Below are 25,654 nucleotides of genomic sequence, written 5' to 3' on the forward strand. Positions count from 1 at the left end.
AGATATCATCTGGCCAGTGAAGAAAGTGACCTAAAAATGGTAATCAGGAACCCATTTATGGATGACCTGTTTAAGTGCTTTCCCAAGGAAATCTCTGGGTCTAGTTACTCAACAACGGGAACTCACAGAGAACACTGATGGACTCTCCACCAAGGAATTCACAGGTGACCCAACACACAGACACTCTAGAGTCCAAATGATGATGACACCTATGACTAACACTAGTGCTCTTCCCTCTGCATTTCCCAGTGAATCTTGAGATGAACCTGAGAAACAACCCCCCTGCCATTACTTTTATCCAACCTCTCCGTTTTCTATATAAATAAGAATTAAGGTTAGGCTAAGATTCTTATCTCCCCAGTTGTGATATGAGGATATGTGCTAAGGTTCAATGGAGAGATAGGTGTGAATTGCATATCTGGGCCTTTTGGACACTGATGCACATATGACTAAGATCTCTATAACCACGGACACTACAATGAGGAGAAAACAGATAATGCTCACTGGTTTTTGGTCTGAGCTCACCAAATGGGATCTTTATCCAAATCCAACTATAGGCATGTCCCTACACACCACTAAAAATCTCCATTGTTATGGCTTCCATAACTGAATGTATTACTGGTTTAGATGTATTTTCTATGTGCATCTCACCCCTAAGGCCTGATAGGAACTACTGCATTTTAGGGCCATTTTAGGGGGGCATGTGGAAAACCAGTGCCTAGCACCTTTACCAACCAAAAACAACTCATTGCCCTTATTGCTGAACTTAATGAAACAAAAGTTCTCCATGAGGTTATTTCTCCATTCATAAGCCCTTTCGCTCTGTGTGTAAGGCCTTGGGTGCCTAGAGACTCAATTGATTACCGCTGGCTCAATGCCATAGTACAGCTCCAGACACTGGCATCACATGGTCCTGTGACCTTCACAGAAGTTTACTGCTCAAGGTGAGTCACGTAAGTATGCAGCAACTGATATCACAAGTGCCCTTTTTAACATTCCTGTTCTCACAAATGGCCAGGATCAGTTTACCTTATGTGCAATGGGTTACAACATACCTTTAATGTCCTTCCACAAGCCCATGACCTAGAAAAAGCCCTGCTCCAAGATTGAGTACTAAAACTTCCACTATATTGATGACATCCTCCACTGGAACCAGATAAGAGTACTACCCAACAGAGACTGGATTCTATGATGACCCACATGTGACAGCACAGCTGGGTCATTAATGTAAACAAGGTATAAAGATCTAATACGCAACTGAAATCCCTGGGGGCAAAGTGGAAAGGGGTACACTGTCACTCCAAGCTCCAAGGAAACTAAGTTTTCCTTCTCCATCCCCCACCAAGATACAAAGGAGGCCAAGCTTTTTTCAAGCACTCCAAAGAGCCAAGCTTATTTCTATCTCTACCACAACAAACACAAAGGACACTCAGTGTAGGTGTGTGTATGAATATCTGTATATATATGTGCATATATATGTATACATATGTATATACAGGAGTTCAACTCCAGGCCAAAATCCTGCTTGATTTTGCAGGTCCAACCACAGACAATTACAAGGTCTCTACCTGAAAGTTCTCATGGGGGAATGCTTCTCACCCCACACCAAATTTGATGCATACCCAGTGAACTTTAGACACTGGAGGTAGTTGCAGTGGAGGACTAAGGCCCATCCATCCATACCATGCTCTTATGCGTTCTGGATTCCTACACAGGTGCCTCCATCACAGGCCGCCTTGTGAAAGGGGGAGGGGTCAGCTGATACACTGCACTTTTCAGGTGCCTCTGTGTAGACCACTTCACTGGGGGAACCTAAAGATACTTTCCTCAGTTACTACACAGTATTCAAGACTTTACACTCCTAGCCATCCTACATCAATATCCACAAGGTTCCTGAGGTCATAAAAGGGCAAGAGCCTTTCATTTGGGGCTCCTTCAGATATGAGATAATCTTCCGCCAACCCGTACTCCCATCCGCACTGACATCTGACCCTTGCCTGGTTTGGTTCCATGGGGAAAATGAAACACTGGTGGAGCTGGGGCCCTTTCCTGTTTAGACTCTTGCTTATACTATTATAGGAAGTACATAAAATCTTAATTGTTACTTTCAGTTTGGCTTGCTATCTTAATTGACCAAGTCAAAACAGGCAGCTTTCTCTGACAGATTGGCAGAGAGAACAAAGTAGTCAATAAAGTAAAAAATTCCTTTCTGGAAGGAGCACTTTGAGAGGTGCTAGTGAGACTCTTTCAGGGCATACTGCTGGATCATTTGCAAGAGTCAAAGGGTCCCACAGGGCACATCAGCAGCCAGGCTAATGTGCCTCCAGAAGTGCTAGTGGACACCATGGGGCTCTCCAGGAGAGTACCATCATAACTTCACTCTCATTCTTCCAAGCCCTGGTGGAAATTACTGCACTGAAGGCCATGTTAGAGGAGCATAAGAGGATTGTGAACCTACCCGATTACCAGCACCTAGTACCTCTATCTCCCAAAAATCTGCCTGGGAAAGAAAAAGGAAAAACTGCCCTCTTTACTGAGTTTAACGCAGAAAAAGGCTCCTTGAGACTATATCCCTATTCAATAATTCACTTGACTTGTGTACCTGATCTTGAGTTCACAGATACTCAATTGATTTTGGCTGTTCAACCAACAGGACAACCTTGGCATCAGTGATATCTGACAGTGTGACTGTCGTAGTAACTTGTCCAGAGTGTGGGAACTTGTTATTCAGCAATGGATATCACAAACGCCCTTTTCAGTATCCCTCTGAATGGGAATGATTCCAGTCAGTTCATCTTTATGTGGAATGGGTACAATTCACCATTCATATCCTTCCACAAGTCTATCTGAATTTCCTATCTGTCATCAATGTATCAAAGCCTGGAAAATCTCCAGATTTTCCAGAGGAGGGACTGGCCCTCTACTTTACTGATAATGTCATCCTATTGAGTCCAGAGAAGGGAGCTGGACAACAGCCCAACAAGGGCTGGACACCCTGCTGACACACAAGTGGCAACTTACTGGGCCACTTTTACAGAAAACGTACAAGTACGCAAGTGAAATTCCTGGGCTTGACCTGGGTATGGAGTCTCATTGTTTCATTCCATGGGAAAAGACTGGCTTTGATCCTCTCTGCTCCAGCAATTAAAAAGGAGGCCCAGGGACTGATGGAACTCTTCATCTACTTGCATTCTTAATGCCATCCATCTAAAGGGTTACAAGAAAGGTCATTTCCTTTCAGTGGGGCCACAGCAAGGAGGATGACCTGCAAGCCCTCCAACAAGCCACCTAGGCTACCCTTCCTTTTGGCCCCTCTGATCCATTTTGCCATTTGAGTTACAGCTCTCAGCAACTATCTATTCACCAACTGGAGCTTAAGGCAGAAGAACACTGCCACAGGTCAGAGGCACCTGTTGGGGTTTTTAATTCATCATCTCTAGGAACAGCTTGCTGAAAGGTACACACCCTTTAAGAGACAATCATTAGTCCATTATTGGGCTTCAGGGGATACTGAACACATGACCCACGACTGTGAAACAGTCTCAAGACAACAAATTCTGACCAAAAGTTATCAACAGTTTTGCTTTTGTTCTCTAATTATCTTAGGGCATTCATACTTTACGTCAGTGAAAAATTTCTATAAGAACATGCCCAAATAGGATTCCTGGAGTGGAGATGTCCATGCTTGCTCCGCTGCCCCCACTGCCCCCACTGCCCCCACAGCTTAAGAGTGTACACCATCATCTGAGGACGGCTCAGGAGCATGACAAGCGGGGACCCCCTGTGGTGGCTTATTACTGTCATTTGTATGCAATGCAAACAGGAATGAATGTTGATAGTAAAACTCCTGAATGTCGTACGTTTTCACCAAAGCTAATGGATCAGTTAGATGCTCTTATGAAACAGTTGGGTGATAATGAAGCTGTTACTCAAGAAATAGTTGGCTCTGCCCATTTGGAGAATTATGCTTTGAAAATGTTTTTGTATGTAGATAATGAAGATCATGCTGGGCGATTTCACAAAAACATGATCAAGTTCTTCTACACTGAAAGTCTTTTAATAGATGTCAAAATAGCGGTTGGAGAACTCACTGATGAAAACGTGAAACACAGAAAGTATGCAAGGTGGAAAGCAACATATATTCATATTCATAATTTTTTAAAGAATGGAGAGACTCCTCAAGCAGGGCCTGGTGGGATTGAAGAAGAGAATGATGTTGGAGAAAATGAAAATTCTGGAGCAACCTCTCTGCCCACTCAGCCCCTCAGCCGTCATCTTCAACTTATGACCCAAGCAACATGACATCAAGCAGCTTTACGGGAATACAAATTCCTCCCGGTGCCCGCATTCCTGCTAATACCCCAGAAGAAGCTCCTCACAGCACAGGTGTAACAAGTAACACTATCCAGCCTACTCCACAGACTATTCCGGCCATTGATCCTGCACTTTTCAGTACAGTTTCCCAGGGAGATACCCAACTAACATCAGAGGACTTTGCTAGACCTCAGAAATACTGCAAATAACGCTGGCAGAGCTTTGCAGTATGAAGATGTCAGCAGTGCAGAATCTACAGAAGACCCTCAAGTTACTGACCACAGGCAGAGAATGAAGCCTTTGTAGAACAGATCCATGCATTTTTGGCTTAAAGAACTAACAGTCCATTACTCTATCTTCAGCCTATCAGAAGCACAGTTTTAAGGAAGATTTCAGTTCCACTGACTATAACAATAAAGTCTGTGTCTGTGTATCAGATTCCTGTTGAAGCTTTCATCAACAGCCTCGACCAGTTTTCATTGTCCATTTAGTGGATCCAGTAATCTCTGGGTATACACAGGGCTGATGCGAGCAAGATCCTAAAAATGTCCACTGAACCCTGCTTGTTCAAAAAATGAAAACACCCTTCTATGAAATATACTGGGAATCAGCTTTGTATCTTAATTTAAATAAATTAAGGAATTTTTAAATCCATAATTTGGACAAACAGACCATATTACTTTGCTATAAAATTCTAATTTAACTTTTAATAAAGATTGCAAGAATATTCTAGATTAGAGGTCACATTTTGTTTTCCTTAGGACTTATGAAACAGATATGAACGTCCTAAATTGTCAGATGAATCTGAAAGAGATTATGTTTAAGTTTCAATTTATATTCATATTAATTATAGCTACATTAAAAGTTAAAATGTTCATGGAAAGAAATACAACAAGGTAAACAGGTAGAATCAGTTTTAGATGTAAGAATAATGTTGGTTTCCCAATTGTTTTCCCTTATCCATTGGCGTTTAAGGTGAATTGGTATTTGCTTCATAGGCAGTTTGACTGCATGTATCAGAGAATGAAAACAAGACATTTGCAGTAATGCCTGGAAACTTGGTGCTTTGAGTTACGGTTCTCCTCTGCTACTATGGAATGGATTCCATAGAGTGTATAGCTATGAATGATGCAGATTTTAAGAACATAGATTCTCAGTTGATAAGTTAATAAGTTTTGTGAGGAATTATGGACTTACTGTGTCACCTGCATTTGTGCTGTGTAAAAAATAAATACAAGGATTCTTTTAACTAGTTCAAAAAAAATATGCCCAAATACATATTCACGAACCAAAGAAAAAGGATCTTCTGATGAGTACAATTTAAAATAATTTAAAGTCATCTATAATTATTAAACTTACTAATGAGACTTTCATCTCTAGAAGATTTTTGTTTCTCTGCATGCATTTCTGTTTCTGACTTTGAGTCTTGATGCTTAAACATAAGATTTTCATCTGACACATGATCATGAGCTACAAAAAGAGATACATTTAGTGCATTAAACTGAAAAACAGGTCTATTGTGAAATCCCTATATATCAAATTTATACACATGTTTAACAGTATTTTCTTTCATTTTTATAAACATAAAATATAAGTAAATTACCATAATGCTAGACCTGACATAAAAATTGTGAGGAAAATTTTAATGTGTGTAAGACTCACTGTTTCATAAATATTTGTTGGCATCAAATACATTTTATATTAGTCCCTACTTGTTTTAGATTATTATAACTTAGGTTAATATATACTCATAGACCAAATAATGAAAATGTATATGTAAAGGTTATTCATTACACCATATTTTTAATTGCAAAATACTCAAAAGCACCTAAATGTACTAGCATGTGAGACTGGTTGAAAAACAAGGTACATACTATAAATTAGGGTAACACAAATTATGGTGTATGATGTGGTACAAAGAGTTACACATAAAGCTATAAAAAGATACTTATAAACCAACTTGGAGGGACTGTTAGGAGATAGGTTAATTGTAGAAAAAATGAAAAGAGAAGGTATCAAGTATGCTATCTTTTAGGAAAGAAAAGAGTGGGAAATGGAAAGAAAATATAAGATACTTACCTTTAGAAAAGGAAATACAGGAAAGATAAACCAGAAAACAATGTAGTTGGTCACCTAAAGTTGCATGCAGAATAGGACACAAGGACTACTGTTAAATCTAAACATGTCCCGGGCACTGATGACATCCTTGATGCAGCAAATGTTTCTCATATTTAATGAGAAAGTAGGTAGAGCCCTCAGGATTGCTTTGCCCAGTGACCCAAAGAAACCAAAGAGATTTGGATAGTTTGATTCCACCACAAAGAAAGTAATCTTGTTAAAATTATTTAAGGACAGAAGCACCTTTTCTGGTGTGTTACGGCAGAACCCCCTCTTTCAGAACATCTTCCATGACCACTTTGCCCAAGGAGGATGAAGAAGGAGGTGGGAGAAATGTCATGTACACCTGAGACCTTCTCCTTCCTTTACTAGCTATTATTTGTTCTTGGACTGGTTTGGTCCAATCATGGTGAGTTCTCTGACACTGGAAAACTTTTCTGGTCTACTCTTACGGCCACCTATAAGGGGCTCTGCAAGCCACCTGACAGTTCCTTGATTTGACAATGAGAAGTAAGAAAAGTAAATGATGAGATTGTTTACCAGACTCAGATTTAAGTTCATTCTTGCCACTCTCACTGGTCATCTGTCTCAATTAAACCTCCTTATAAGGTGATGTCACTTGGTTCACGGCACAATCCATGCGTGAAATGAAAAATGTCCAAGCAAAGAAAAAGCAGCTACTGGCAAGACACCAACTTTTCACTAGTAGTCAGAGTGATGTAAAAATGGTAATTGGGTACTTACTCCTGGATCATTGGGTTAAGGTCTTTCCCAAAGACATCTATGGGTCCTGTTACCCAACAATGGGTCTCAAGGAGGAGACTGATAGACTCTCCTTCAGATACTTGTGACTAGATAATGGCCACTGGGGGCACAACAGAGTCCACATACTGACAACTCCTATGACTAATATAAATAATATTCCTTCCAACCCTCCCAGTGAATCTTGACCTGAAATCTCTCTACTTTTATCCAAACCTCTTAACTTTAAAAATAAACAAGACTATGAGTTAGGCCAAGGTCCCTATGTCCTCACTGGGAACATGAGGACGTTTGCCAAGGTCACAGTTCAATGGGGAGGTGAGGAAGAATTTCATTCCCTGGTCCTTTTGTACCAAGATGAGGGAAAACTATATATATATATATATATGTATATATATATATATATATACACACACACATATATATGTGTGTATGTATTTATATAGTCTAAGTGTGCGTCCTTAACACCCCATCCTTATCCCCAAGCCATGATCATAAATACTACAACTGAGGCCATTTCAGTGGCTCTGGTAGTCTGTTAGGTAGTCTGAACCTAACAGTCTATCAGTACCTAGTCCCTTTGACTACCAAAGCAACTCCCTAGAGGATGAAAAGAGACAGCTTCCTCATTACTGAGCTTAATGAAGCAAAAATTATCCGTAAGACTATTTCTCTATTCAGTAGGCCCATCTGGCCTGTGGATTAGGCCTCAGGTGTATGGAGATTCAATTGATTATTAGAGGCTCAATGCAGTCACGCAGCTTGAGCACTACTAGTGTTACCTGAAGTTATGACAGCCATGAAGGCTGTGGCCCAAGCTGAGGCAAGTACAAAGCAACTGACATTACAAATGTCTCTTTCAGCATCCCTGTCCACAGGGATGATCAGGATCAGTCTGCCATACGTGTCATGGGTTGCAACGTACCTTTAATGTCCTTCCATAAGGCCATGACCTGGAAAAAGTCCCACTCCCACATGGAGCCCTAGCCTCCCCCTATATTAACAATAACCTCCACTAGGCCTAGGCAAGGGAATTACCCAACAAACACAGAAAGCATGTGGACTTACATGTGAGTTAAGTCTGGGCCATTAATACAGAAAAAGTACCAGGACCTGGTACCCAAGTGAAATCTCTGGGAGTAAACTGAGAAGAGGCAGTATGTGTCATTCCATAGGAGACAACTGCCAAGCTTTAGTTCCTCTAAGCCCCCACAAACACAAAGGAGGCCCAAAGATTGGTGGAACTTTTCAGCTACTAGTACTTTGACATTCACCATGTGGTCATCTTGATGGCATTTGTCTATTAGGATACCATTTTTGGTCTCTACCTTTGAGACCAAAACAGGATGTCCTAGAGGCCCTCCAACAGGTTTCTGACTCTGTCCATCCCCTTGGCTCCTCTGATACACATTTGTGTTTGAGTTACAGATCTCAGCAACCTCTCAGTTTGCTGATTAGAGCCTATGGCAGAAGGACACTGCCAGAGGCCAGAGGTGCCCATTAGGCTTTTGGTATCATAGTCACCTGGAGTCAGATGAAAGGTACAAACCCTTTAAGCGACTACTATTGGCCTGTTATAAGGCCTTGGTGAATAATTAGTATATGACCCATGGCCATGAAATAGTCTTATGACTAGAAATACCAACCAAAAGTTATGAATATGTTGGCCTTTATTCCCTAGTTATCTTGGGGTATTCACACTTTAAGTGTAAAACTGCTATAAAATATATGCTTAAATACTGATTCATGAACCAAAGAAAAATATCTTCTGATCACTTTAATTTAAAATAATTTAGGGAGTGACATCAGCAAAACGGCAGGGTAAGAGATCGCAGTCCCGAAGCCCATGGAAACACTGATTTAACAATTCGTGGATGAAATACATTTATGAGAGCTTCAGAGTCCACTCAAGAAGTTCCAGCATGCTGGTGGAACATAACATCCTAGATAGCTGCATTAAAAAGGGTAAGAAGAACAGTTTTGCTTTACCTATGTCACCCCTCCACCAAGTCAGCACAGCTCAACACAGAGAGAGATTCCCTCACCCACAATTTTTCCCATGGGAGAAAGAGAGAGGGAAGTGAGCATAAGGCTCTCAAAGCCTTTCAGGGTGCTGCCTGAGAGGCCCACTTCTATCTCAGCTTAATTAGAACACTGAAGGAATCAACATAGCTGGATTGTCTGTGGGCAGCTAGAAAAAAGACCTCAAATAAAAAACCTAACTTTACACCTCAAAGAACTAGAAAGAGAAAAATAAACTAAACTCAAAGTTATCAGAAGGAAGGAAATAATAAAGGTTAGAGCAGGAATAAATGAAACAGAAAACAGAAAATTTTTCTAAAATTTTAGCCCATTCATGAATGGGCTAATCCCACTCATGAGGGCTCCACCCTCATGACCTAAGCACCTACCCACTCCTAATACAATTACATTAGACATTAGGATTTTAACACATGAATTATGGGGGGGACACAAACATTCACTGGTAGAAACTTCCAAATTCATTTTATGAGGCCAGCATTACCTAGATACCAAAGCCAAACAAAGACACCACAAGAAAATGACAAGCCAATATCCCTGATGAACTCATGCAAAAATTCTCAACAAACTACTAGCAAACAATTCAACAGCACATTAAAAAGATCATACACCATGACCAAATGGTATTTACTCTACTCAGGCAAGGATGGTCCAACATCAATCAATGTGACACATACACCACATTACAGAGCAAGGGATAAATATTACATGATCATCTCAACAGGTGCAGAAAAAAAATCTGAAAATATTCAATACTTTTTCATGATAAAAACTCCCATAAATTAGGGATAAAAGGAATTTACCTCAACCCAATAAAGGCTATATATAGAAAATCCTGAAGACTCCACCAAAAAGCTGTTAGAACTAATAAGTGAATTCAGTAAAGGTGCAACATACAAAGTCAATATAAAAAAAATTAAAAATCAATTGCATTTCTATACACTAACAACAAACTATGAGAAAGAGAAAATAAGAAAATAATCCCATTTACAATGACATCAAAAAGAAAAAAATAAATTTGACAAAGGAGATAAAGTATTCATACACTGAAACTATAAAATATTGATGACAGAAATTAAAGAAGACAAAAATAATGCAAAGATATTCCATGCTCGTGAACTGGAAGAATTAATATTTTTAAAATGTCCACACCACCCAAAGCAAGCTATGGATTAAATGCAATCCTTATTAAATTTCCAATGGCATTTTTCACAGAAATAAAACAAAAAAATCCTAAAATTTGTATGGACTCACAAAAGATCCTTTATAGTCAAAGCAATCTTGAGAAAAAAGTACAAAGGTGGAGGCATCATACTTCCTGATTTCAAACTACAGCTGACCCTTGAACAACATGGGGGTTAGGGGCACTGACCTCCCTTCCCACCTACACAGTCGAAAATCCACACAGAATTTTACAGTTGGCCCTCTATATCCATGGCTCTGCATCCACAGATTCAACCAACCACAGATTATGTAGTACCATAGCATGTATTTACTGAAAAAATTCTGTGTATAAGTAGACTCATGCAGTTCAAATCTGTGTTGTTCAAGGGTCAGTTGTGTATTACAAAGCTATTGTAATCAAAACAGTATGGTATTGCCATAAAAATGGACATATAAATCAATGGAAGAGAACAGAGATTCCAGAAATAAACCTACACATATAGGGTCAATTAATTTACAACAAATCAGCCAAGAATAAACAGTGAAGAAAGGACAGTCTATTCAATAAATGATGTTGGGAAAACTGGACAGCTACATGCAAAAGAATGAAACTGGACCACTATCTTACACACACAAATCAATGCAAAATCAACTAAAGACTTGAATGTAAGACCAGAAACCATAACACTTCTAGAAGAAAACATAAGCAGTAAGCTCCCTGACATTATCAGTCTTGGTGAAGACTTTTTGGATTTGACACCAAAAATGAGACTGCATCAAACTAAAAAGCTTCTACACGGCAAAGGAAAATATCAACAAAATGAAAGGCAACCTACAGAATGGAAGAAAGTATTTGCAAATCGTATATCTGACAAAGGGTTAATATTCAAAATAAAGAAATAACTCATACAACTCAAAAGCAGAAAAAAAATCTGATTAAGAAATGGATAGAGGATTTGAAAGGACATGTTTCATTACAGGTGGCCTACAGGTACATGAAAAGGTTCTCAACATTATTAATCGTCAGGAAAATGCATATCAAAACCACAATGAGATACCACCCCATACCTGTTAGAATGGCTATTATCAAAAAGACAGGAAATAAGTGTTGGTGAGAATGTGGAGAAAAGGGAGCCCTTGTGCACTGTTGGTGGGAAGGGAATTTGGTGCAGCCACTGTGGAAAACATTATGGGAGGTTCCTCAAAAAAGTAAAAATAGAACTACCTTACAATCCAGCAATTCCACTTCTGGGTATTTTTCTAAAGGAAATGAAAACACTAACTTGAAAAGATATCTAAACCCCTATGTTCACTGCAGCATTATTTATAATAATAATATAATAGCCAAAACATGGAAACAACCTAAGTGTCCATGGACAGATGAATGGATAAAGAAAATGTAGTATACATATATACAAAGGAATATTATTCAGCCATAAAAAAGAAGGAAATCTTGCCATTTGGGACAACATGGATGCATTTTGAGGGTACTATACTAAGTGAAGTTAAGTCAGTGAAAGAAAGACAAATACTGTATGATCTCAATTATATGTGGAATTAAAACAAAAACAAAACCAATATCAAAACTCATAGAACAGATTGGTGGTTGCCAAAAGCAGGGGGTAGAGGGTGGGTGAATGGGTGAAGGTGGTCAAAAGGTACAAACTCGCAGTTATAAAATAAATAAGTACTGGAGATAAAATATACAGCATGGTGACTACAGTTAATACTGCATTGCATATTTGAAAGTTCCTAAGAGAGTACATCTTAAAAATTCTCATCACAAGAAAAAAAATTTAACTATATGTGGTGATAGATGATAACTAAACTTATTGTGATACTTTTTGTAATATATACATATCTCGAGTCAGTATGTTGTACATATGAAACATGTTATGTGTCAATTATGTATCAACAGAAAAGTTAAATTACAAAGCATAAGAAAAGGAACTAAAACTGAAACTAAATTTAAAGAACTGAATCTACTGAAGGAAATAAGAAAGCACTAATGCAAGTAAATCATCAATATAGTATTTGACGTACACCCTCACTCCTGGGCAAAAGAGTAGAGGGGTGAACTGTAAACAAATCACAAAATCTTTTTCCTCTTTTTCAACTGTAAGTTAAGATGTTTATTGAAGAATTTATTTTTAAAATTTATTTTATTGAAGTACAGTTGATTTACAATGTTGTGTTAATTTCTGCCGTATAGCAAATTGACTCAGTTATATATGTATATATATATTTCATATTCTTTTCCATTATGGTTTATCACAGGATATTGAATATAGTTCCCTGTGCTATACAGTAGGACCTTGTTGTTTATCTATCCTATATATAATAGTTTGCATCTGCTAATCCCAAACTCCCAATCCATCCCACCCCCACCCTCCACTCCCTTGGCAACCACAAATCTGTTCTCTGTTTGCAAATCACAGAATCCTCTTAGTAGATTTGTTTTTCTAGGGTTCTACATTCTGAAATAATTTTAGAAGCATTATACGGTAGAGCAAATGAGTAAATGTACTGATGTTGATCAGAGTCAGATTCACACTGTGGAAGGAACGATATACACACCGGAAATAGAGAAAGATAAGAACAAGTCCTGAGGGGAGAGAATGAAATTGAAAGTGTCTTTGAGAAACCATGATTTCTAAATATGTCTGTGAATATGCATATATACATATATGTGCACATTTATGTATGTAAGCATACATGAAGATGACTATATGGATATGTATATCCATATATGTATATCATGTGTACCTGTATGTGGACATGCATATGTGTTTACACTGAGGCACTGACAACATGCCAAAATCTTCTGCGTGATCTGTCAGGCCCAACCTTAGACGATTACAAAGGCTTGATCTGGCAGCTGCCATGGGGGAAATCTTCATACTCCACACTAGACTCTGAGACATAGCCAGTGCACTGCAGACATTGGAATTAGTGCAGTCATGGACTAAGGCCATATCTGCATTCTTAGTCTGAGTGCTTCAATTCTGAAGCATTCTTATGTGGGGAGGACTCAGCTGAGACCCTGTACATAGACCACCTTTTCATTGGACCTTGTAGACCTTTTTATTATCTCTGACTCTGTTTTCAGTACTTTTGCACTCCTCCTAGACCTCCCACTTCTATCTCCTCTCAGATCTATAGAACAGCAAGAACCTTTTGTTTGGAGCTCCTTTGGTTGTGAGATGATCTTCCCCTACCCCAGCCCTGTCAGCACTGATGTATCTGACCCTCATCCAATGATGTTCTGTGGGGGAAAATGGAATATTGGTGTGGCTGGGAACCTTTCCTGTTTAGACTCTTATACTATTACAGTAAGTGAATAAATGCTTAAATTTACTTTCAATTTACTTGCTGTCTTACTTGACCAACTCAAAAACTGGCAGCTCTCTCCCTGACAAGTTAGCACAGTGAGCAATGTGGTCAATGAAGCACAATTCCTTTCTGGAAGGAGCACTAGTGAGTCCTCAGGGCTCTCTAAGGGGGCACTTACTGAGTCATTTGTTAAGAGTCTGAGGTTCCCACAGGGCACATGACCATTCAGGCCAACGTGTCTCAGGAACTGCTGACAGATTGTGTGACATGCTTAGGAGAGTGTTACTTTATTGTTTACATGATCCTTCTTTTTTTTTCTTTGCGGTACGCGGGCCTCTCACTGTCGTGGCCTCTCCCGTTGCGGAGCACAGGCTCCGGACGCGCAGGCTCAGTGGCCATGGCTCACGGGCCCAGCCGCTCCGTGGCATGTGGGATCTTCCCGGACCGGGGCATGAACCCGTGTCCCCTGCATCAGCAGGCGGACTCTCAACCACTGTGCCACCAGGGAAGCCCCATGATCCTTCTATTTTAATAGTCCTGTTTTGCTGGCCAAGATGCCCAGTGGGTGGGTCAAATTAAACATCAAACAGGGATTTTGACAAAACTGGGGAAGCAATTCCTTGGCTACTTACAGTTTCATCAATAATGGGATCAGGGCTTCCCTGGTGGCGCAGTGGTTGAGAGTCCACCTGTCGATGCAGGGGACACGGGTTCGTGCCCCGGTCCGGGAGGATCCCACGTGCCGCAGAGCAGCTGGGCCTGTGAGCCATGGCCGCTGAGCCTGTGTGTCCGGAGCCTGTGCTCCGCAGCGGGAGAGGCCGCGACGGTGGGAGGCCCGAGTACCGCAAAAAAAAAAAAAAAAAAAAAAAATGGGATCAAAAGTTGTTGGTGACCCTGCATGCTGAGTTGCACTCGGTGACTACTGTTAGATCTAATGCTCCTGGAACTTGTGTTCAGCCTTTGCTATAGTGGTTACTGTAATTCATGATTTAATGAAAAGGAATGTAGAGTGCTGAGGATCACTTTACCCAGTGACCTGAAGAGACCTTATAGACGTGAGTCATTCATCTTCACATTTAAAGGAGTATCTTGTTAAAGAAGTAATCATGTTAACCTTGCCGGGTTGCTAATACAGAAACATTTCTTGGAGAACCTTGACAATGGCCACACTGCACAAGGAGGTGGAATAAAGGAGTATGAAAAAATACAGACATCCAAGACTCTCCTTCCTCAGCTGGGTACTGTTTTGGATCCGACAGATGGCTCATCCTTGCCTTTGTAAAACATGTTTTAAGCATACGTGAAAAGGCAATAGTGACTCCATGAGCCACCCTGGTGGTGCCTAAGATATACAATGAGGGAATGAGGACAGCAGATGATGAGATTGTTTTTTTTTTTTTATTTACCAGATTCAGGTTCCTAGGTTCATTTGTGCCACTATTGCTGGACATCAAGCTCGATAAACATCCTAATAAGGTCAGGGCAATTGGTCTACGACACAATCTGGACCTTAACTGACAAATTTCTGGACAAGTAATAGTGAATAATGCCAAGATAGCAATGACTGACCAGAAGAGAGAATGATGTAAAAATGGTAGTCTAGTAACCGCCCCGGACCATCTGGGCAAAGGCCTTAAAGAGATCAAAGGGTGTGTTACCCCCAAAACAGGGTCTGAAAGGAGTAGACTGATGGGATATTTACCAAGGACCCGAAGGCCAGGTAGTGGGATAAGGGAGGCCCAACAGGCCACTACTGTGGCCTATGACTAACACAGGTGCTATGTTTCTGCTTTTCCCAGTGATCCTTGCCATGAATCAAAATGCTCTGCCAACTTTTACCAAGACTTTACGGCTTTCAAGATAAACAAGACTATGGGTTAGGCCGGGCCCCATATATCCAGTGGGAATGTGAGGACTTATGATAAAGTTAGAGTTCAATGGAGATGTGCAGAATTGCATTCCCAAGCCTGTGGGACATGGGTGCATAGGCGACTGTGATCACCACAACCCCCGACACCAGGATGAGGAGGACACTGATAATGCCGAGGTGGTACTCCACGGCCACCACCAATGGGAAACTTACCCAGACCCTACAACAGTGTACCCACCCAGGCCACCTCAAAACTCCATTGTTATAGCCCCCACTGTTGAATGCATTATTGGTATAGAAGTACTGTTTACATGAACCCCTACTTGCATTCACCCCAAACCCTGATAGAAATTACCACTTCAGCAAGACAAGTGGAAGACTGTGAAACTACTCAACTACCAGAATCTAGTACTTTGTTCCTCAAAAACAAATGCGTGAAGAAGAAAAGTAAATAACTGTCCTTATTGATGAGCTTAATGAAGCAAAAATTCTCCCTGAGACTGTTTCTTCATTCAGTAGCTCAGTGGACCTGGGCATATGTCCTTGTGTGTATAGAGACTCCAGTGATAATTGGCAGCTCAGTGATGTAGTCCCCAGGCACTAGTTATATCTGATATTGTGACTGTCATGGAAGCTACTGTCCACAGTGAGAGAATCTGGTATTCTGTAATAGACGGTGCAAATACCCTATGCATAATCTCTGTCCACATGGATGATTAGGATCAGTTCATCATATGGGGAACAGATTGCATTGCCTCACTAATGTCCTTCCATAAAGCTACATAAATTCCCCAACTATCTTTCACCAAACAGTCTTGACCTAGAAATGTCCTACACCCAGAGGGAGCACTAGCCTTCCAGTCTATTGATGACATCATCCAAATAGGTCCATACAAGGGCACCACTTAACAAGAACTAGACGTCCTACAGACCAATATGTAGCAACATGGCTGGACCATTATTACAGATAAGACATAGTTACCCAGTACCTAACTGAAATCCCTGGGCAAAATCTGTGAGGGGCACAACATGTCATTCCAAAGGAGAAGACTGCCAAGCTTTGACACACTCTACTTGAACAACTGAAAATGAGGCCCAGCTATTGGTGGGACTATTTGGATACTTGCACTCTCATAGTCCCCATGTGTGGTTCTTGATGGCATCCATTACATCCATTACTATTAGATTACTTCAAAGGCCACTCTTCTCAGTGGGGCCACAACCAAGAGGATGCACTTGAGGCCCTCCACCAGGCCTCTCAGGCTATCCTTCCCTTGGGGCCCTCTGATACTCATTTGCTGTTAGAGTTACAGCTCTCAGCAACATCTCTGTTCACCAAGTACAGTCTGTGGTAGAAGGCTACTACCACAGGTCACAGACAGACACCCTTTGGAGTTTTGGACCTATAATCTTCCAGTCTGCTGAAAGGTATGCATCTTTCGTGAGAAAATTATTGGCCTATGATTGAGCCTTGGTGTCTGAGTATATGACCTATGACTGTGAAATAATATTACAACCAGAAATACCAATGTAAGTTATGAATACTTTGACTTTTGCTCTCTAATTTTCTTAGGGTATTTACAACTAACATCAAAGAAACTATAAATGTTGCATAAAATATAATCTCAGATGCATATTCATGAACCAAAGAAAAATATTTTCTACTGAGTTTAATTAAAATAATTTAAAGTTATCTGTAATTATTATACTACTTAAGGTATATATTACCTTTGAATGTTCTCTGTGTATTTACTTGCATTTGTGTTTTTGATATTGAGTCTTGATCCTCATAGAGAAGATTTCCATCTGGTACTTCAAACTGAGCTACATAAAGAGAAGCATATAATCAAATAAATAGAAAAACAGATCTATTGTGAACCCCTAACTTTCAAATTTATAACAAATGTACAGCATAAATTCTTCTCAATTTTATAGACTTATAAGTAGATTACCATAATGCTAGATCTAATATGAAAAGAGAAGAGTTTTAATGGGTATACATTGAAACTGTCTCATTATTTCATTAATAATCCTAGGCATCACATGTGCTTTCTATCATTCTCTATATTTCCTACGTAGGACTTTTATACTTAAGTTAAAACTTAATTATAGGATAAAATATCAGGAAGATGGAGGACTAGGAAGTTCCAGACCCTCATTACCCTATGGAGACACTAAGTTAATAACAATATACAGACCAAAATACCATTATGAGAACTCTAGAAACCAGTTAAGAAGCTGCATCATCCAAGTGAATTACTAACCAAGAAAAACTGTACCAAAGAGGATAGGAAGGGTCATGGCATTTTGCCCAGCTTAGTTAGCCCCACCATCTCCCTGGCAGAGTGTGCCACAGTGTGCCACAGTCACAAGGAAGTCTCGCAATTTCCAGATCCTCCATTGGGATGAAAAGAGTGACACTTGCATCCAACTTTCTGGCATGTCTAGGCACTGTCTGACTCATTGGTTGCTGTCTTGCCTGATCTGGAAAGCTGATGGGGACAGTTCCATAGTTAGATACCAGGTTGGAGACTGCTGAAAACAAAGGCAAGTGCCGTTACACATTAGAGCTGCAGGGGTTATGAAGTTCTGCAAATGATGGAGGAGCAAGAGATTACAGGTGGAGGAATACAATAGAAACCAAAACAAAAATCTCCTGAGAAGAAACAGGAGAGATCCTCTTAGGGAAATTAGGAGAGTAAAAAAAAGTCATATAGGGCTTCCCTGGTGGCGCAGTGGTTGAGAGTCCGTCTGCTGATGCAGGGGACACGGGTTCGTGCCCCGATCTGGGAAGATCCCACGTGCCGCGGAGCGGCTGGGCCCGTGAGCCATGGCCACTGAGCCTGTGCGTCCAGAGCCTGTGCTCCGCAACAGGAGAGGCCACAACAGTGAGAGGCCCGCCTACTACCAAAAAAAAAAAAAAAAAGTCATATACACTAGAATAAAAGTACACACAAGCCCAGAGAAGATACATCCCCAGCGAAGGTTTGAGAAGTATCAGAACCTCCATGTCAGGCTGATTAGTCAAGGTGTTCCCCTGTATCTGAAAAGACTGAGAGAGATAGCTATGTTTTCAAATTCCCAAATCTCAACAAAATATGACAAAGCATACAAAGAAACATGGAAACATGTCCCAATCATGGGAAGAAAATAAAGTTCCAGAAACCAACCCTAAAAAACCACAGGTCTGTGAATTACCTCACAAGGAATTTTAACAACTGCCTTAAAGATTCTCAATGAGCTGAAAGAAATATAAACTAAATGAAATCAGGACAATGAAGCATGAACAAAATTAGAATATCAACAAAGATATAGAAACTATAAAAAAAACCTCTGGTGCTGAGCAATATAATAACTGAATTGAAAAATTCACTAAAGGGGTTCACCATCAGACTTGATCAGGCAGAAAAAAAATCAGCAAACTGGGAGATAGGTCATGTGAAATCATTGTATCTGAGGAGCAAAAAGAAAAAAGAATTAAGAAAAGTGTAGAGAGCATGAAGGATTTATGGGACCCTATCAGGTGGACCAAGATATGCATTATGAAAGTCCCAGAAGAGAAGAGAGAAAAAAGGGAGCAGAGAGTTTATTTGAAGAAATGACAAAACTTACCAAATTTTAAAAAGAAATGGATATACAAATTCAATAAGCTTTATAAACTCCAACTAGGAAAAACCCAAAGAGACCAACACCGAAACACAATGTAGTCAAACTGTCAGAAGTCAAGGAAAAAGAGAAAATCTTAAAAGAGGCAAGAGAAATACAATTTGTCATGTGCAAGGGAGCCGCTATAAGATTATAAATGAATTTCTCAGAAACCTTGAAGGCCATAAGACAGTGGGATGATACTTTCAGAGTGCCAAAAGAAAACAACTGTCAACCAAGCATATGATATTTGGCAAAACTGTCCTTCAAAACTGAAAGGGAAATTAAGATTTTCACAGATAAACAAAAGCTGACGGAGTTCATACCACTAGGCCTGCTCTGCCAGAAATACTAAAGGAAGTCTTTCAAGTTGAAATGAAAGGATATTAGATGGCATCATGAAGCTGTATGATAATATAAAGGTTTTGGTTAAGATATATGGACAAATGTAGAAATGTATATTACTGAAATTTTGATGCATAACTTCCCTTTTAATTCTTATACAGAATTAGGAGAAAAAGCATAAAATAACTATAAATCTATGTTAATGGGCACACAGTATACAAAGATGTAATTTGTGACACCAATAAATAAAGTGAGGGGAAAGAGCTTTAAAAGAGTACAGTTTAGTGACAGAAGTATGTATGTGTTTGAAGTTAACTTGTTACTGGTATAAAATATATTATTGTAACCATAACAAAAACATTTATAGACTATTCATGTTATGGATACATGTTTGTATCTCCCAAAATTCATATGTTGAAGCCCTAACCTCCAATGTGATGGTTTTGGAGATGGGGGGAAGGGAAGTAATTAAGGTTAAATGACATCATAAGGGTAAGACCCTGATCTGATGTGATTGTTGCCCTAATAAAAAGAGACACCAGAGCTTTCATTCTCTCTCTCTCTCTCTCTCTCCATTTGCACACAAAGAAGAGGTCATGTGGGTACACAATAGATGGTGGACACTTACGAGCCAAGAAAAGACATCTCAGAATGAAATCTAACTTACTAGCACCTAGATTTTGGACTTCACCTACAGAACTGTAATAAATAATTTTCTGTTTTTCTTTTTTAAGTGACCCTGTCTATGGCTTTCAGTTATGGCAGCCTGAGAAGACTAATACACAAAAGGAAATGAGAAGAGAATTAAAGCATGCCACTGCCAAAAAAAATCAATGAAAGACAAAGGAAGAAAGTAAAATAGGAAATGAGGAGCAAAAAATTATGAGACATACAGGAAATAATTAACAAAATGGCAAAAGTAAGTCCTTTCCTAACCAACTGTATGCCAACTAATTGGATAACCTAGAGAAATGGATAAATTCTTAGAAACACACAACCTACCAATGTAAGTGGGTTAAACTCCCTGGACACAGAGTAGCTGTACGTATAAAAAATAAGACCCACCTATAATGCTGTCTACAAGAGATTCACTTAGGTCTAAGGACATATATAGACTGAAAGTGAAAGGATGGGAACAGATTCCCCATGCAAATGATAACCAAAAGAGAATAGTGATGGCTATACTATAATATCAGACAGAAGAGACTTTAGTCAAAACCTGTTAAAGAGACAAAGTAAGACATCATATAATAAAAAGGTCAATTCTCCAGGAATATGTAACATTATAAATATAAACATTATAGTGTTTATATATATAAACATATATTCATCAGACATGAGAACTCCTAAATACATGAAGAAAACATTAACCAGATTGAATGGAGAAATAGACCATAAAACAAAAATTGTAGGAGACTTCAATACCTCATTTTCAATAATGGAAAGAACAACCAGAAAAAAGATCAATAAGAAAATTAGAGGATTTGAACAACACTATAGGCCAATTGGACATTATAGATATATGCAAAAAAACCTCCACCTAACAACATCAGAATACATTTTTCTCAAGTACACATGGAACATTCTCCAGGATACTGTTATTACGCAAAATAACTTTTCTGATCACAATGGAAAGAAACTAGAAATTAACAGTAGCAGAAACACTTGAAAATCCACAAATATGTGGGAAATATAAAAATATATTCTCAAAAAAAACAATGGGTGAAGTAGAAATTGCGAGAGAAATTAGAAATTATCTTGAGACAAATGAAAATGAAAACACAACATAACAAAATATATGCAATGCAATGAAAGCAGTGCTAAGAGGGAAATTTATAGCTATGAATGCTTACATTAAAAAAGAAGAAATATTTCAAATAAACAACCTAACTTTACAACTCAAGGAACTAGAAAAAGAAGATAAAACTATACCCAAAGATAGCAGAAGGAAGGAAATAATAAAGATTAGAGCAGAGGTAAGTGAAACAGAGAAGAGAAAAACAATAAAGAAAATGAATAAAACCAGGAGTTGGTTTTTTGAAAAGACCAACAAAATTGAAAACATTTAGTTACATTAGCTAAGAAAAAAGGGAAAAGACTCAAATAATTAAATAAGAAATGAAAGAAGAGGCATTACAACCAATGCCATAGGAATAAAAATTATTATAAGAGAACATTATGAACTGTATGCCAACTATCTGAAATACCTAGAAAAAAATGAATTCTAAGAAACACAACCTACTAACTGAATCATGAATAAACAGAATATCTGAAAGAACAGTAACTAGTAGATTAAATCAGTAATCAAAAACCTCCCGACAGATAGAAACCCAGGACCAGACAGCTTCACTGCAGAATGCTACCAAACATTAACAACAACAAAACTAACACTAGTCCTCATCAAACTCATCCAAAGAAATGAATAGGAAAACTTTTAAACTCATTCTATGAAGCCAGTATTAACCTGATACCAAAGTCAGACAAAGGGATTATATGAAAGGAAAATTACAGGCCAGTATACCTGATGAACACAGATGCAAAACTCAACAATATACTAGCAAACAGAATTCAAGAGCTCATTAGAAGGATTAAATACCACATCCAAGTGGGATTTATTCCTGGAATGCAAGGTTGATTTAATACATGAAAATCAATTAATGTGACACATCATATTAATAGCATGAAGGAAAAAAAAAAACACACATGACCATCTCAGCTGATACAGAAAATTAAACATCCTTTTATGATTAAACAAAACACTCAACAAACTAAGATTAAAAGCAAAATACCCACATATAATAAAGACTATATAAGCAAAGCCCACAGCTAACATCACACTCAGTGATGAAAAACTAAAAACTTCCTTTGAGATCAAAAATAAGGCAAGGATGCCCACTCTCACCACTTCTATTCAACATAGTACTAGAAGTCCTAACAACAGCAACTGGGCAAAAAAAGAAATACAAGATATAAAAATTAGAAAGGAAGAAGTAAAATTATCTGTTCATAGATAAAATGTCCTTATACATAGAAAACCCTAAAGATTCACACATGCATACACACACAAAAAAACCCCCAGGAGAATTAATAAATGAATTCAGCAAAGTTTCAGGGCACAAAATCAACATGTAAAAATCAGTTACATTTTTACAAACTATTAATGTACAATATGAAAAGTAAACTATGAAAACAATTCATCAAAAATAATAAAATATGTAGGAATAAACTTAACCAAGGAGGCAAAAGGCATGTACACTGAAAACTATAAAACACTGCTGAAATCAACCTACCTAAGAAGGCAAAAGACCTGTGCATGCAAAACTATAAAGTACTGATGAAAGAAATCAAAGATGATACAGATGGAGAGATATACCATGTTCTTGGATTGGAAGAATCAATATTGTGAAAATGACTATACTACACAAAGCAATCTACAGATTCAATGCAATCCCTATCAAATTACCAATGGTATTTTTCACAGAACTAGAACAAAAAATTTTGCAATTTGTATGGAAACACAAAAGACCCCAAATAGCCAAAGCAATCTTGAGAAAGAAAAACAGAGCCAGAAAAAAAAAGGAACAGTAAAAAAATAAAAATAAAATAAAACGGAGCCAGAGAAATCAGGCTCCTTGTCTTCAGACTATACTACAAAGCCACCGTAATCAAGACAGCATGGTACTGGCAAAAAAACATAAATATAGATCAATGGAATAGGATAGAAAGCCCAGAGATAAACCCATGCACCTATGGTCACCTAACCTATGACAAAGGAGGCAAGAATACACAATGGAGAAAAGACAGCCTCTTCAATAAGTCGTGCTCGGAAAACGGACAGCTACATGTGAAAGAATGAAATTAGAACACCATAACAAAAAAATAAACTCAAAATGGATTAAAGACCTAAATGTAAGGTCATACACTATAAAACTCTTAGAGGAAAACACAGGCAGAACATTCTTTGACATAAATCACAGTGAGATCTTTTTTGACCCACCTCCTAGAGAAATGGAAATAAAAACAAAAATAAACAAATGGGACCTAATTAAACTTAAAACCTTTGCACAGCAAAGGAATCCATAAACAAGATGAAAAGACAACACTCAGAATGGGAAAAGATATTTGTAAATGAAGCAACTGACAAAGGATTAATCACCAAAATATACAAACAGCTTATGCAGCTCAATATCAAAAAAACGACCCAATCAAAAAATGGAGACCTAAATAGACATTTCTCCAAAGAAGACATACAAATGCCCAACAAACAAATGAAAAGATGCTCAACATCACTAATTATTAGAGAAATGCAAATCAAAACTACAATGAGGTATCACCTCACATTGGTCAGAATGGCCATCATCAAAAAAATCTACAAACAGTAAATGCTGAAGAGGGTGTGGAGAAAAGGGAACCCTCTTGCATTGTTGGTGGGAATGTAAATTGATACAGCCATGATGGAGAAAAGTATGGAGGCTCCTTAAAAGACTAAAAATATAACTACCATATGACCCAGCAATCCCACTACTGGGCATATACCCAGAGAAAAACAAAATTCAAAAAGCTATATGCACCCCAATGTTCAGTGCAGCACTATTGACGATAGCCACAACATGAAAGTGAAGCCAGAAAGAGAAAAACAAATATCATATATTAATGCATATATGTGGAATCTAGAAAAATGGTATAGATGATCTTATTTGCAAAGCAGAAACAGAGACACAGACTCGCGAACAAATGTATGGATACCAAGGGGGAATAGAAGGGGATGGGATGAATTGGGAGATTGGGATTGACATATATACACTATTGATACTATGTATAAAATAGACAACTAATGAGAACCTACTGTATAGTACAGGGAACGCTACTAAATGCACTGGGGTGACCTAAATGAGAAGGAAATCCAAAAAGGAGGGGATATATGTATACGTATAGCTGATTCACTTTTCTGTAGAGTAGAAACTAATACAACATTGTAAAGCAACTATACTCCAATAAAAATTAATTTAAAAAAACACTGCTGAAAGAAATTAAAGAAGAGACAAATAAATGAAAAAACATCCCATGTTCCTGGATTTGAAAACTTAATATAGTTAAGGTCTCAGTACTACCCAAAGCAATCTACAGATTCAGTGTAATCCCTATAAAAATCCAAGTGCATTTTTTGCAGAAGAAATAGAAAAACGCATGCTAAAATTTATACAGGATCTCAAAGGATCCCAAATAGCCAAAACATCTTGAAAAAGAATAACGAATTTATACCTCTAGCATTTACTAATTTCAAAACATATTACAAAGCACAGGTAATCAAAATAGTGTGGTAGGGGCATAAAGACAGACATACAGACCAATGGAATAGATTAAAGAGCTTAGACCCTCACATGTATAGTTGATGACCTTTAATAAGGGTGTCAAGAACAATCAATGGGGAAAGAACAGTGTCTCCAAGAAATAGGTGAATAAACTGATATCTACATGTAAAACAATAAAGTTGGATGTTTACCTTACATCATACACAAAAATTAATTCAAAATGGGTTAAAGACTGAAACTTAAGACCTAAAACTATAAAATTTCTTGAAGAAAACATATGGAAAAATCTCATGATGTTGAATTTGACCATTCCCTTTGGTCCCTGTGATCCACATCTCCTGTTTGAGTTACAGGTCTCAGCACCTCTTTGTTCACCAACTATGGGCTATGACTAAAGGACACTGCCACAGACATGTCAGAGTTAACTGCTGAACTTATGGACCCAAATCTCCTGGAGAGAGCTCAGAAGTGTACACCCTTTAAGAGTCAGTTGATGGTCTGTTATTGAATCATACTGAGTACATAACCCAAGGCCTTAAAATAATCTTAGTACTAGAAATCTCAATCAAAAGGTATCAATACTTTTGTTTCTGTTCTCTAATTATCTTAGGGTATTAACACTTTAGGTCAAAGTAGAAATTTTCTATGAAGTATATGCCCAGGACTTCCCTGCTGGTCCTGTGGTTAAGACTCTGCACTTCTACTGCAGGGGGCGCGGGTTTGATCCCTGGTTGGGGAACTAAGAGCCCAC

At 38.5% G+C, this 25,654-nt stretch overlaps 1 protein-coding gene and 1 pseudogene across 5 annotated transcripts in view; one reads left to right on the forward strand and one right to left on the reverse strand.

The window, feature by feature from the left end:
* Positions 1–25,654, reverse strand: part of CCDC7 (coiled-coil domain containing 7) — a 276,653-nt gene that overhangs the window by 122,736 nt on the left and 128,263 nt on the right. For 3 of the 5 annotated variants that reach the window (XM_027121767.1, XM_027121769.1, XM_027121771.1), the window contains exons 21-22: positions 17,330–17,425; positions 5,674–5,784 (exon numbers count right to left, since the gene is read on the reverse strand). In XM_027121767.1, the coding sequence (XP_026977568.1) occupies positions 5,674–5,784; positions 17,330–17,425 (207 nt within the window). The remainder of the gene's footprint in view (positions 1–5,673; positions 5,785–17,329; positions 17,426–25,654) is intronic. The other 2 variants (XM_027121770.1, XM_027121768.1) reach the window with 1 other exon arrangement.
* On the forward strand, positions 2,068–5,330 carry LOC113628318 (vacuolar protein sorting-associated protein VTA1 homolog pseudogene; annotated as a pseudogene).

This window comes from Aethalodelphis obliquidens, unplaced genomic scaffold, assembly GCF_003676395.1.
Source record: "Aethalodelphis obliquidens isolate GAN/ISIS:26980383/991018 unplaced genomic scaffold, ASM367639v1 scaffold23, whole genome shotgun sequence".
NCBI classification, from domain to species: Eukaryota; Metazoa; Chordata; class Mammalia; order Artiodactyla; family Delphinidae; genus Aethalodelphis; species Aethalodelphis obliquidens.